The sequence below is a fragment of the Melospiza georgiana genome, chromosome 8 (genome assembly GCF_028018845.1).
Source record: "Melospiza georgiana isolate bMelGeo1 chromosome 8, bMelGeo1.pri, whole genome shotgun sequence".
Lineage (NCBI taxonomy): Eukaryota > Metazoa > Chordata > Aves > Passeriformes > Passerellidae > Melospiza > Melospiza georgiana.
In genome coordinates, this window is record NC_080437.1 from 35,251,676 (window position 1) to 35,263,937 (window position 12,262).

A 12,262-nucleotide genomic window follows, 5' to 3' on the forward strand; every position below is an offset into this window, starting at 1 on the left:
ACTGCTGGCCTGGCAGAAGTTTCCTCCTGTTCCTGCTGTAGTTGCTGGGGTTTATGGTCAGTTCTCCTCTTGTATTTCCATGTCTCTTCGTACATTAAATTTGAGAATAGAGATGAAGCCAAAAAACAATTAAACATGAAGCTAAAGGAGTGGTCTTATCAAATCACCCAGTTTCTATTCAATGTCATTTCCAGCTCCTGCTCTGGAGCTTTTTAACAGCAAAGACTCAAAGCAGACTTTGACACAGGATGTGTTTTACAACTCCCAACTCTATGTATAAATAAAACTGACTTCAAAAAAGAGACTTGGATATATTCCCTGCTTGGGATGGGATTTAGAAATACAAATGTGAGCATTGCACTCAGTGGTGGGGAGCAAGAGAATCCTGGGGTCCAGTGGGATTTCTCAGCTCTTGGCAGTCCCAAAGTGCTTCCAGTTGGAGCATAGTGTGCTGACCCATTTTATATTAATAATCCAAATAATTAATAGTCCTAATACAGTGCTTGGAAAGGAAGCAATTAATTATTGTCTGAAGGATGGAAATTCCTCTTGTGAATTTGCAGTTGGCCTCGGAGGTGCTGGCACCACCCAGTCCAAAACACACAACTCAGGTTCCTAAAAAGTCCTGGTGCTGGGAGAGCTGGGCTCTGCTCTGGGCTCTGTCACTGCAGTTCTTTGTGGCCCTGGGCAAATTGCTGCCTTCCCTTTTCCCTGTCTGTAAAATGGGATGGATAAACTCATGGGTTTGTTTCCAACCTGTGGCATTCAGCATTGGGAAATGGCTCAGGGGCTGCAGTTGCAGGTGCTGCTTTGAGCATCTTCCCATCAAAGGAGCTGCTGTAGAGTGAAAACAACAACAAAAAATAACAATAATTTGGGATATTGCTGCTGGGTATTGCTGCTAATGGTGGCGATTAGGATAATGTCAGTGCAGACTGTCTGAAATATGAATTCTGGAATTTCACAGCAAAGACTGTGGCCTGTACCTGCATGCACTCCATAGCATGGGAAATGCTTTTCCAGGGTTAAAAGTGTCCTTCTTTGGGAAGTTCTGGTTTGGTTTTGGTTTAGTAATGTGGTGATTTGAGGTTTAAATCTGCCAGCATGATTTTGTTTAGGTGTGATCTTAGTGATGTTTTTAATTTATAATATAAAGCATAAAATACTTTGTGTAGCCAAGAGTGCTCCATCCCTGGCAGTGTCCAAGGTTGGAGCACCCTGGGATAGTGGAAGGTGTCCCTGTCCATGGCAGGGGGTAGGACTGGAGTTTGCAGGTGCCACAGCATGGAGAGTGGCAGTGCTGGTTGAGAAACCCATTTTTTGTGTGAAATTCAGGAGTTTGTGCAGCCAGAAACCAATAAATTTACTGCAGAGCAGGGAAATCTGCAGCTCTGCTTCTCCAGCAGTCCTGCAGTAATTTTTATTATGAGACAATTATGGTTGTGTGACCTTCTGCCCCCTCCTTCTCCCACTAATGAGTTTTCCTGGATTAGCAAAGCCTCATTAACTCGGGTGAGACTTTGGGAAATATGTAAATAAAAGTTAGTTGTTTTGAAAACAGCCTTTTATTGATGTGAGCAACAACATTTCTCCTTAGGTTCGTGCTGGAGCCCCTCCTGCCAAAAAAGATGCATTCTAGGTCGCAAGATAAATTGGACAAGGATGACCTAGATAAAGATAAAAAGGAAAAGAAGAAGGAGAAGAGGAACAGCAAGCATCAAGAGATATTTGATAAAGAATTTAAATCTACTGATATTTCTCTGCAGCAGGCTGAAGCAGTGATCCTTTCAGAAACGGTAACTTTATTAGCAAGGAAAGCTTTCTCTAATTCTGAGCCATGTTCTCTCTCTTTTGAAATCAAAATGTTGATTTTTACCGTTTAGCTCCTTTGTAGGCCAGAAATAACTCTGAGGGGATACACCACAGTGTTAATATACATGCTAATGAGTCAAAAATACAGATTTGATTTACAGCGGGGAAAAGATCCTCTGAAAATCTTCACCCAAAGCTCTGGGTGACTGTTTGATACAGGAGCAGATGGCACAGCATAGCTGAAATAAATGCTGCCATCCCAGTTGGAACTGCTGCTTCCCAGTAGGTTGGGATGGATTTGCCCACATTTCACTGCAGGACAGTGTTTGGTGGGACATTCCAAGGTCATTCTGTCAGCAGCTGTGTGTCCTTGAAGGGCTGCTTGGAGCAGAAAATCCTGAGCTGTTCCTGTGTGTAAGGATATTAAAACCAGGGCATATCTCCCTTAAACCCTCTCTTCTTGGCTTAGATTTAATTCACTGGAACTGTCCTCAAGGCTTAGGCAACCCGAGAAGTTGGAGCTGGGAAATTGAAAGCAGGGATGTCTAAAGCTGGAGCAGGGAGAGTGTGAACTGACTGTGACCTCCAAATCTCTGCCTGGACACCTGTTTGGAGGCCAAGAGTTTAAAATTGCCTCCCAGAAATAAATGGAATGTTCTTTTCAAGATCTGCACAAGTACTTGTAGAGCCAGCTTTGCGCTCAGCAGGATCTTGTTGGTGCTGTGTCATTGATACTGGATTTTGAAACTTTCACCTGTGATAACTGGATCCTTTAATTCTTTCTGTTTGGTATTTATAGGAAGATATTTACATGTTCAGCCACACTTCCTCTGTTTTCTGGATTTTGCCCTCCTTTTCCACTCAAACATGAGTTAATCTCTCACACGTGTCTTGGGCCAGCCTGAGAAATCAGAGTTCTTGTGTTTCATGTGCCCAGTCAGAAACTCCAGGAAAATCCCATCTGAGGGTCTTAGGCTCTTCAGCTTTGAAACCAATGAGTTTTTCCATTGACTTCAGTAAATTTTGCATGAGCCTTGGTTTGGTTAAATGGAGATTCCTCCTGCACAGATTTCCATGTCTCATGATTTTGCACCTCGCAGCAGTTGTGTTTTGACTGATTGAGGACTGGGATCACCATGGCAGGACTTCCAGTGGCATCTCCCAGATCCCAAACAGACCAGCAGAGCTCCTGGGGTGTCACAGAAGAAGGAAATTGTATTTCAGGGCAGCTGAGTCAGCTGGAGCAGCTGGGAGGCATCCAAGGATGCTGGGGAGCTGGCTGGTGTCACTGCCAGGTCACTTCAGCTCTCAGAGGTCCTGGACATTGGAAAAGTTTATGACAGAAAAAATGCAAATTCTGCCTGGAAGGGAGGGCAAAATAACCCCTCAGGGCATATTCCCATTTGGCATCTGAGGAGCAAAAATCAGCAAAGCCCAACTTGGTTTGACTCAAGTTCTTCCAACCTTCCCAGTCAGGAGCTTTCAGTGGCTGACTGGGGTGAGCAATATTCCCCTGCTTATGGAGAGGGAGGGAAATGAAATGTCAGAACTAGTTACTTACAGTTATTTTGAGCTTCTTCAAGTCCACAGATCAATAATATGAAAAGGAGTTTGCTGTAGAGAGAAAAACTCTCCCTTTTCAGCCTCTGCAGAGGGCTTGATGAGCTCCAAGACGACTGAGTCAATTTGGAATGTTTGGTGGGAGTGGGGTTCATTTTTAGGTGAAGCAGAAGAAACTCTTTTGAGATCAGTTTACACGAGTGCTTGCCCAATTCCCTCTGCTGTCGTCTGGAATTTTGAACATATAAAATCAAGGATGAGTTTAAAGATAAAATTTGTCTAAAAGTTTTTGCGTGCTGGAGGCATCCCCTGTTAATGATGTGAGGGGAAATTTGGTAGAAATTCAGCTTTCCCTGTGTTCAACATTCATGTGCAAGTTCCCTTTTTAAGCTGAAATTACTCCCAAAGCACTTCTACCACCATGCTCTATGAAGAAAAAGACATTTTGCCTTTTTCTGCATTAAGAACTTGGAAGAAGAAAGCTTGCTGGATTAAAAGTGGTGAAGAAAAAAAATAAGGATTGGGGTTTTTTAAAAAGAAAAGTTGGGAGTACAGATTTGTCTAGAAATGGAAATTTGAAAGTTTCTAAAGTGGCATTTTAGTAATTAATACTTTTAGTTACTAAGGTTTTTATTACAGACACTGTATTCATTGTGGTGAGAATTTTACAGATCGTTGTGCTGTCACTCATTCAATTAAAACATTTCAGTTATTTGGTGAATTTTTTTAACGGATTCTTAGTTCTGACTTCTGAAATATTTGGGGGTTTTACAGCAGAAGACAAATTTACAGAGAAAATCAAGTGAGAAAAATGCCAGTGGCCATCCCTATCTCTGCAGAGCTCCTGCTGCTCTTCCCAATAATGATGTTGTGTGAAGAAATGAGTGTTTCCAGTCTTCTGTGGGCTCTTCTTTTTTCCAATCAAATGAATCACCATGGAAGAGCATGGGGAAATTCTAAAACTGCAGAATTATTTCATGGAACTTGTAGGTTTGCATGGAAAAAGAGCATTCAGAGTCTGTTTAATTGAATGCTTTAAATACTCTTCCCCAAATTTCACTGCACTCACCATGAATTTATTGACTGATCAAACCCCAGGCCTTAATTACATAAAACAACAAAGATAAATCAAGCACTTGAGTATGTGAAGATATCAGTAATATCTTCATCATTTCCTACAGATTTATTGTCTTCTTTTAAGTATCACATCAGCTTCTTCAACATAAATTGTCCTTGTTTGCTTTGATCCCAGGAGCTGAGAGCAAAGCCAGCTCTGAGGCCAGGTAGTTAACCGAGCACTGGGAGGCTGCAGTTGGAAATCAGGAGAACAGGCTGTGTTTTATTGATTTGGTGGTGTCTCACATCACTCACCATTGATCTGCCCTTGGCTAGACCAGGAAAAATTAGCAATGGCTTCATTATGGATTGGTGGCCTCCCAAGAGCTCATATTCCTCAGCAGATCTGTGATTTGTGTGGAGCTTTCAGAGGAGGCCCAAGCTGTCAGTCACAGGAGAAGCTGACATTGATTTCACATTGTCCTGGTTTAGGACAAATTAGGGGAAATCTCCAAAAGGGAGCCCCCCAAAACAAAACAAACCTCCAACCACCCCTCCCCCAACACCGGGTTCGGGAAGGAATTTCTCGGAGGAGCAAAGTGGAAAACAAAACCTATTTATTTACAAGTAACAAAAGAACACTCCCCAACACAAGAAAAGGAAAGAAACAGACTTTGTGTATGGTGAGGGCGTCAAGCTTCTCTTGCAAGCTCCAGGTGTCCTGGACGTCTCAGGTCAGGTCCGGAACCGGTCCAGTATCTTCAGGGGAGGGTAAGAAAGAGGGAACAAAAGAAAAGGAAAAAAAACAGCGCAAAAAGCAGAAAGCAAGCAAGCAAAGCGGCTAGCCAAGCCAAGCAGCAAAAAGCCAAAAGCCAAAAAGGCCTGGTCAAACACTCCCCCCCTCTCTTCCCCGCCCCGCCGCAGCAAGACGGCCGGGGGGGGGGAAGAGAGAAAAGGCACAGCTGCCAGACACAACACACGATATTGGGATAAAGGCTGTCAACCCACGACACTCCACCCCTTATCCCATATCGTGAATATACAATAAAAACTTTCATTTCACTTACTCACACCTTTGACACTTACGCATTCCTCTCATCTTACTTGCTCAGACCTTTGACACTTACAGTTTCCTTCTGTCTCACATTCAACAAACAATGACATTCATATATGAGTCTCATCCCACAATCAGGTCTCCCTGAGGTACACACCGTGTTGTTCCATCTTTCTGCATTATCCACCATGTATAACCTGGTCCTTGAGCAAAGACAATCCCACGGATGGGTTTGTCTGTACTCGAGGCAGGGTTGATCCATACTGTCTTTCCCAACAAACCTCTGACATGGGCCACTGGGGCTTTATCCCCATCTACTATATTAAGGAGCTCAGACTGAGCAGGACCTGCTCGGTTGGTGGAACCTCGAGTGTTAACTAACCAGGTAGCCTTTGCTAAATGCTGCTCCCAGTTTTTTAAAGACCCCCCACCTAATGCTTTTAAGGTGGTTTTTAACAATCCATTATACCTTTCCACCTTCCCTGCAGCTGGTGCATGATAGGGGATATGGTATATCCACTCGATGCCATGTTCCCTAGCCCAAGTATTAATAAGATTGTTTTTAAAATGAGTCCCATTATCCGACTCAATTCTCTCGGGAGTACCGTGCCTCCAAAGGACCTGCTTTTCAAGGCCCAAGATAGTGTTACGGGCTGTGGCATGAGACACAGGGTAGGTTTCCAACCATCCCGTGGTGGCTTCTACCATGGTTAGTACATAGCGCTTGCCCTGGCGGGTCTGAGGCAGTGTGATGTAATCAATCTGCCAGGCCTCCCCGTATTTGTACTTAGACCACCGCCCCCCATACCAGAGGGGCTTCACCCGCTTGGCCTGCTTAATGGCAGCACACGTCTCACAGTCACGAATAACCTGAGAGATACTGTCCATGGTTAGATCCACCCCTCGGTCTCGTGCCCACTTATAGGTGGCATCTCTACCCTGGTGGCCTGAGGCATCATGGGCCCATCGTGCTAAGAATAACTCTCCCTTATGCTCCCAGTCGAGATCTATCTTCAACTCCCCTATCTTTGCAGCCTGATGTACTTGCTGGTTGTTTTGCTGCTCTTCATTAGCTCTACTTCTGGGGACATGGGCATCTACATGGCGAACCTTCACAGGTAACTTCTCTAACCGAGTAGCGATATCTCTCCACTCTTCCGCAGCCCAAATTGGTTTTCCTCTTCGCTGCCAGTTCGCCTCTTTCCATCTCTTCAGCCATCCCCATAGAGCGTTGGCTGCCATCCAAGAATCGGTATACAAATAGAGCCTTGGCCACTTCTCTCTCTCTGCAATACCTAGGGCCAGTTGAATAGCTTTGATTTCAGCAAATTGACTGGATTCGCCTTCTCCTTCAGTAGCCTCTGCAACCCGTCGAGTGGGACTCCATACAGCTGCTTTCCACCTCCGTTTCATCCCTATGACGCGACAAGAACCATCGGTGAATAGAGCGTAACGCGTTTCTTCTGCTGGTAACTGATTGTATGGCGGAGCTTCCTCAACCCGGGTCACTGGCTCTTGTTCCTCATCCGCGACACTAAAGCTTTCACCTTCGGGCCAATTTGTAATTATTTCCAGGATCCCAGGGCGATTTAACTTCCCAATTCGAGCGCGCTGCGTAATGAGGGCAATCCACTTACTCCAAGTAGCATTGGTGGCATGGTGGGTAGAGGGAACCTTTCCTCTGAACATCCATCCCAGCACCGGTAGTCGGGGTGCCAGAAGGAGTTGTGCCTCTGTACCAATCACCTCCGAGGCGGCTTGGACTCCTTCATAGGCGGCCAAGATTTCCTTTTCTGTTGGAGTATAGTTATCTTCAGACCCCCTGTAGCTCCGACTCCAAAATCCCAATGGTCGGCCTCGGGTCTCGCCAGGCACCTTCTGCCAAAGGCTCCAGGACAGACCATGGCTCCCGGCTGCAGAGTAGAGCACGTTCTTCACATCTGGTCCCGTCCTGACTGGACCAAGGGCTACAGCATGAGCGATCTCCTGCTTGATTTGGATGAAAGCTTGCTGCTGCTCAGGGCCCCAATGGAAGTTGTTCTTCTTGCGGGTAACCAGATAAAGGGGTCTCACAATCTGACTATACTCAGGGATGTGCATCCTCCAGAAACCTATAGCACCTAAGAAAGCTTGTGTTTCCTTCTTATCAGTTGGTGGGGACATAGCAGTGATTTTGTTAATAACATCTGCAGGAATCTGACGCCGTCCATCTTGCCACTTCACTCCCAAAAACTGAATTTCTCGGGCAGGTCCCTTGACTTTGCTCTTCTTAATGGCAAATCCGGCTTCCAAGAGAATATGAATTATCTTCTCTCCTTTCTCGAACACTTCTATTGCCGTGTTCCCCCAAACAATGATATCATCAATATATTGTAAATGTTCTGGAGCCTCACCCTCTTCTAGTGCAGCCTGGATCAGTCCATGACAGATGGTAGGACTGTGTTTCCACCCCTGGGGCAGTCGGTTCCAGGTATACTGCACTCCCCTCCATGTAAAAGCAAACTGGGGCCTGCATTCTGCTGCCAGAGGTATGGAGAAAAATGCGTTAGCTATATCAATGGTCGCGTACCACTTTGCTGCCTTGGACTCCAGCTCGTACTGCAGTTCCAGTATGTCCGGTACAGCCGCACTCAGTGGTGGAGTCACTTCATTCAAGGCACGATAGTCCACAGTCAATCTCCATTCTCCGTCAGATTTTCGCACGGGCCAGATAGGGCTGTTGAAGGGTGAGTGGGTTTTACTGACCACCCCTTGGCTCTCCAGCTCTCGGATCATTTTGTGGATGGGGATCACGGCATCTCGATTTGTCCGGTACTGCCTGCGGTGCACTGTTGAGGTGGCAATTGGCACTCGTTGTTCCTCTACCTTCAAGAGTCCTACTGCAGATGGGTTCTCTGATAGTCCAGACAAGGTATTCAATTGTTTAATACCCTCTATCTCCACTGCAGCTATTCCAAAAGCCCACCTGAATCCCTTAGGATCTTTGTAATAGCCATTCCGGAGGAAGTCTATGCCCAAAATACACGGAGCCTCTGGACCAGTCACAATCGGATGTTCCTGCCACTCCTTCCCAGTCAAGCTCACCTCAGCTTCCAACAAAGTCAACTGTTGTGATCCCCCTGTCACTCCAGCAATGGAAACAGGTTCTGTCCCCACGTGTTCCGATGGCATTAAGGTACACTGTGATCCGGTGTCAACCAATGCTTCATAGTCTTGTGGCTCTGATGTGCCAGGCCATCTGATCCACACCTTCCAGAAAACCCGGTTCTCCCGTGCCTCTTCCTGGCTGGAGGCAGGGCCCCTCTAAGCCAGATTGTCCTTCTTTCCTTGGGCATATGCCTTAGAAGTTCCTTCAAGGGGATCGGACATGTCATCGTCATCAGCATACTTAACATCTCGGCTACGAGCGACCGGAGCTGCTATCCTTTTGGTGATACTTTCTCTTTTCTTCAAATCATGCACCCGTTGTGCCAAAGCAGCGGTGGGTTTTCTGTCCCATCTCCTCATGTCTTCTCCAGACTCACGCAGAAAAGCCCATAACTCAGCCCGTGGGATGTACCTTCTCTCCCCATCAAAGGAGCGCCAGCGTTGGACACCAGGGCCTCTAATTTGTACAGCTGAGATTTGAATAAGGTCCTCCTTAATCTCTTCCCGGAGTTTCTTATGATTCTCCTCTATTTTGTCCTCTAGTTTCTGCAGTCGGGTTTCCACTGCTGCAATTCTGGCATGAGTTGGGCCATGCACAGCATCTGCATACGCTCGAAGCTTCTTTGCCATATCGAGCACAGTCTCATATGTATCATCCCGCTTCATTATTGCTAGGGCAGAAGCGTATTCAGGTGGCCCAAGTCGCACAAGTTTCCTCCACATTATAGGTGTGCATGGTACCAGGTCCGGATTCCTAGTTGTTGTATCATCTGAGAAAATGAGCTCTGCCACCGCCATCTCTCTCAGGCGTTGGATCCCCTGTTCTATGGTCTTCCACCGTGTCTGCTGCATATAGAGATCATCCGTACACAGGTATCGTTCTGCTACGCTTCTTAGGACCCGTTCCCAGAGGCTGTGAGGGTTAGCCCCCCTCATCATACCTTGATCAATGACAGGATCATGTGACAGGGATCCCAAATGCCTCGCTTCAGTACCATCCAAAATCGTAACCTCCCCTGCAGCATCCCAAAGGCGGACTAACCAACTAATTATAGATTCGTCAGGTTGTCGTCTGTAATCCTTTCTTAGGCCTCTGAGGTCCTTCAGGGAAAAGGAGTCAATATTAGCTCCAGATTCTGTGCCCCTTGATGTGGCCTCTGATTTTGGTGAGGGTCCTTCTCCTGCATCATCATCATCATCCTCCACCTTTCGATCAGTCTTGCCTTTACACTTTCCACCTCTTGTATTAGCTGCAACAGCCATGGGTTGGGGCCTATTGTCTGATTCAGCTGCTAGCCTGGAGCCTGGGATGTTAGCTGCAGCCTGGGTCACTGGGATAGTAACTAACTTATCTCCCTGTTCCCTTTCTGCTATCTGCTGCTCCACAGTATCTAGCAGAGTACGGTAAACAAACGCCAAGGCCCAGCTCACTGCAGTAACCCTTTCCTCCTTAGTATTACCATGGCACTTCTCCCTCAAATACTTTGCCACCTCGACTGGATCCTGAATTTGATCAGATGGAAAGTCCCAATCTATAGGATCGGAAAATTCCTTTAAAGTCTGGCCCATGTCCTCCCATTTCCCACTCCAGTCAAGATTTTTCCTGCTTTGTTTTACTCCTAAGTCAGGAGTGTCTCTAACCCCTCTAGAAATCTCAGTCTTCATTTTATACACACTCCAGACAGTATAGAAAAGGCTTAATAAATTAAATGCCAGAAAGATGGTTTCTTTCAAACTCAGGGGAAATTCAGTATTTTCTAATAGAGATGTCAACAATTTGGAGGACAAGAAGGAGGACAAAGGCTGAAAAGCCCCTCCCCCTTCTTCTCCCCAAACAAACTGAGTAAACAACCATAACAGCAACTCATACATTCCTGAAATAAAGTCCAGCATTTTTATCCGACACATCATCACACATAAGACCAGCACAATGACTATTCTGGTTAGTGCCCCCCGCTTACAAAAGCTACTTATTAGGGACAACATCAGAGCTATTTTTGGGTAAGGAAATAACCCCAGGGACCACAAAAGTATTAAAACTTCAAAAACCCCTAGGGACCAGAAATACCGGCAAGCTTCCACTCCAAATGACATTATGAATCACCAATATGCCCACCAAAATAGCCAAAACCAAAATATTATTGTTATAGGTTTTTTTTCCACTGTTTTTTTTTTTGGCCTCCGTTTCCCGGCCAACGCACCAAAAAGTATATTGTCCTGGTTTAGGACAAATTAGGGGAAATCTCCAAAAGGGAGCCCCCCAAAACAAAACAAACCTCCAACCACCCCTCCCCCAACACCGGGTTCGGGAAGGAATTTCTCGGAGGAGCAAAGTGGAAAACAAAACCTATTTATTTACAAGTAACAAAAGAACACTCCCCAACACAAGAAAAGGAAAGAAACAGACTTTGTGTATGGTGAGGGCGTCAAGCTTCTCTTGCAAGCTCCAGGTGTCCTGGACGTCTCAGGTCAGGTCCGGAACCGGTCCAGTATCTTCAGGGGAGGGTAAGAAAGAGGGAACAAAAGAAAAGGAAAAAAAACAGCGCAAAAAGCAGAAAGCAAGCAAGCAAAGCGGCTAGCCAAGCCAAGCAGCAAAAAGCCAAAAGCCAAAAAGGCCTGGTCAAACACTCCCCCCCTCTCTTCCCCGCCCCGCCGCAGCAAGACGGCCGGGGGGGGGGAAGAGAGAAAAGGCACAGCTGCCAGACACAACACACGATATTGGGATAAAGGCTGTCAACCCACGACACACATTTATTTATTTCAGTAATTACAGAGTGGGTTGACTTGGGGACCAGTTGGTTTTTCTCTTGATTCTGGCATGTTTCCTTCACCAATTAACGTGTTTTCCTTAGTTGCTTTTTTGTAGTATCTGCCTCTGAAAAAGTGGTTGCTTAGCTTACCCATTCTACTAAAAATATGCTTGAAAGGATGTGGACAGCAGAGACCTTTGTAATCCCTAGAATTTTATTTTTAGCATCAAAACAGTTTCTTAGGGATCACCCTGAGGTCTTGATGAACTTTCCAAAAAAAGCTCCATACTTTTTGGTCATTCATTTGTTGTAGAAGGGTCTCACAGGCACAATCTTTGATGCAAAGCCTTTTAGGGTTTGTTTTCTAAAAAGAAAATTTCAGATTTCTCCTTCCCAACCTACTTCATAGAAATCCAAACATTGGGAAATGACAAAATCCTTTGAAAAAGCCTGGATTGCTCCTGGCACTTTCTGTTTTGTCCCACTGCAGCACCTTGGAGTAATTCCCCTTTTAACTTCAGACTGCTGCTCCATTTTCTGGGATCTGTTTGAAATAAAAGCTTCATTTTTTTCACTATGATTCCTGTTCATATGGGGGTGGTGAATGGGGAAATCAGTAGAGCTCAGAATTAAACTCAGTAAAAAGAATTGCCTTAACTAAAGCATGAGTTGCCCATCAGATTACAAATATCTTTTGAGGGTTCCTGATGGAAAATTTGAATGGATTACGAAGCAGCCAGAGGGGGGAAAAAGAGATATTCCAATTAATTAAATATAAGCACAGTCAGGAGCCACCAAGAAGGTGTTTCTGGACAGATGATGTCTTCATCAAAAGAGAGTTTGATGAAGAGTGGGTTAACCTGGGGACCTGCCTTCAGTTGGT

At 45.5% G+C, this 12,262-nt stretch overlaps 1 protein-coding gene across 2 annotated transcripts in view; it reads left to right on the forward strand.

Annotated features, from left to right (window-relative positions):
* Positions 1-12,262, forward strand: part of DOCK1 (dedicator of cytokinesis 1) — a 279,185-nt gene that overhangs the window by 249,459 nt on the left and 17,464 nt on the right. For both annotated transcript variants that reach the window (XM_058028591.1, XM_058028592.1), the window contains exon 49: positions 1,598-1,796. In XM_058028591.1, coding sequence (XP_057884574.1) covers positions 1,598-1,796 — 199 coding nt within the window. The remainder of the gene's footprint in view (positions 1-1,597; positions 1,797-12,262) is intronic.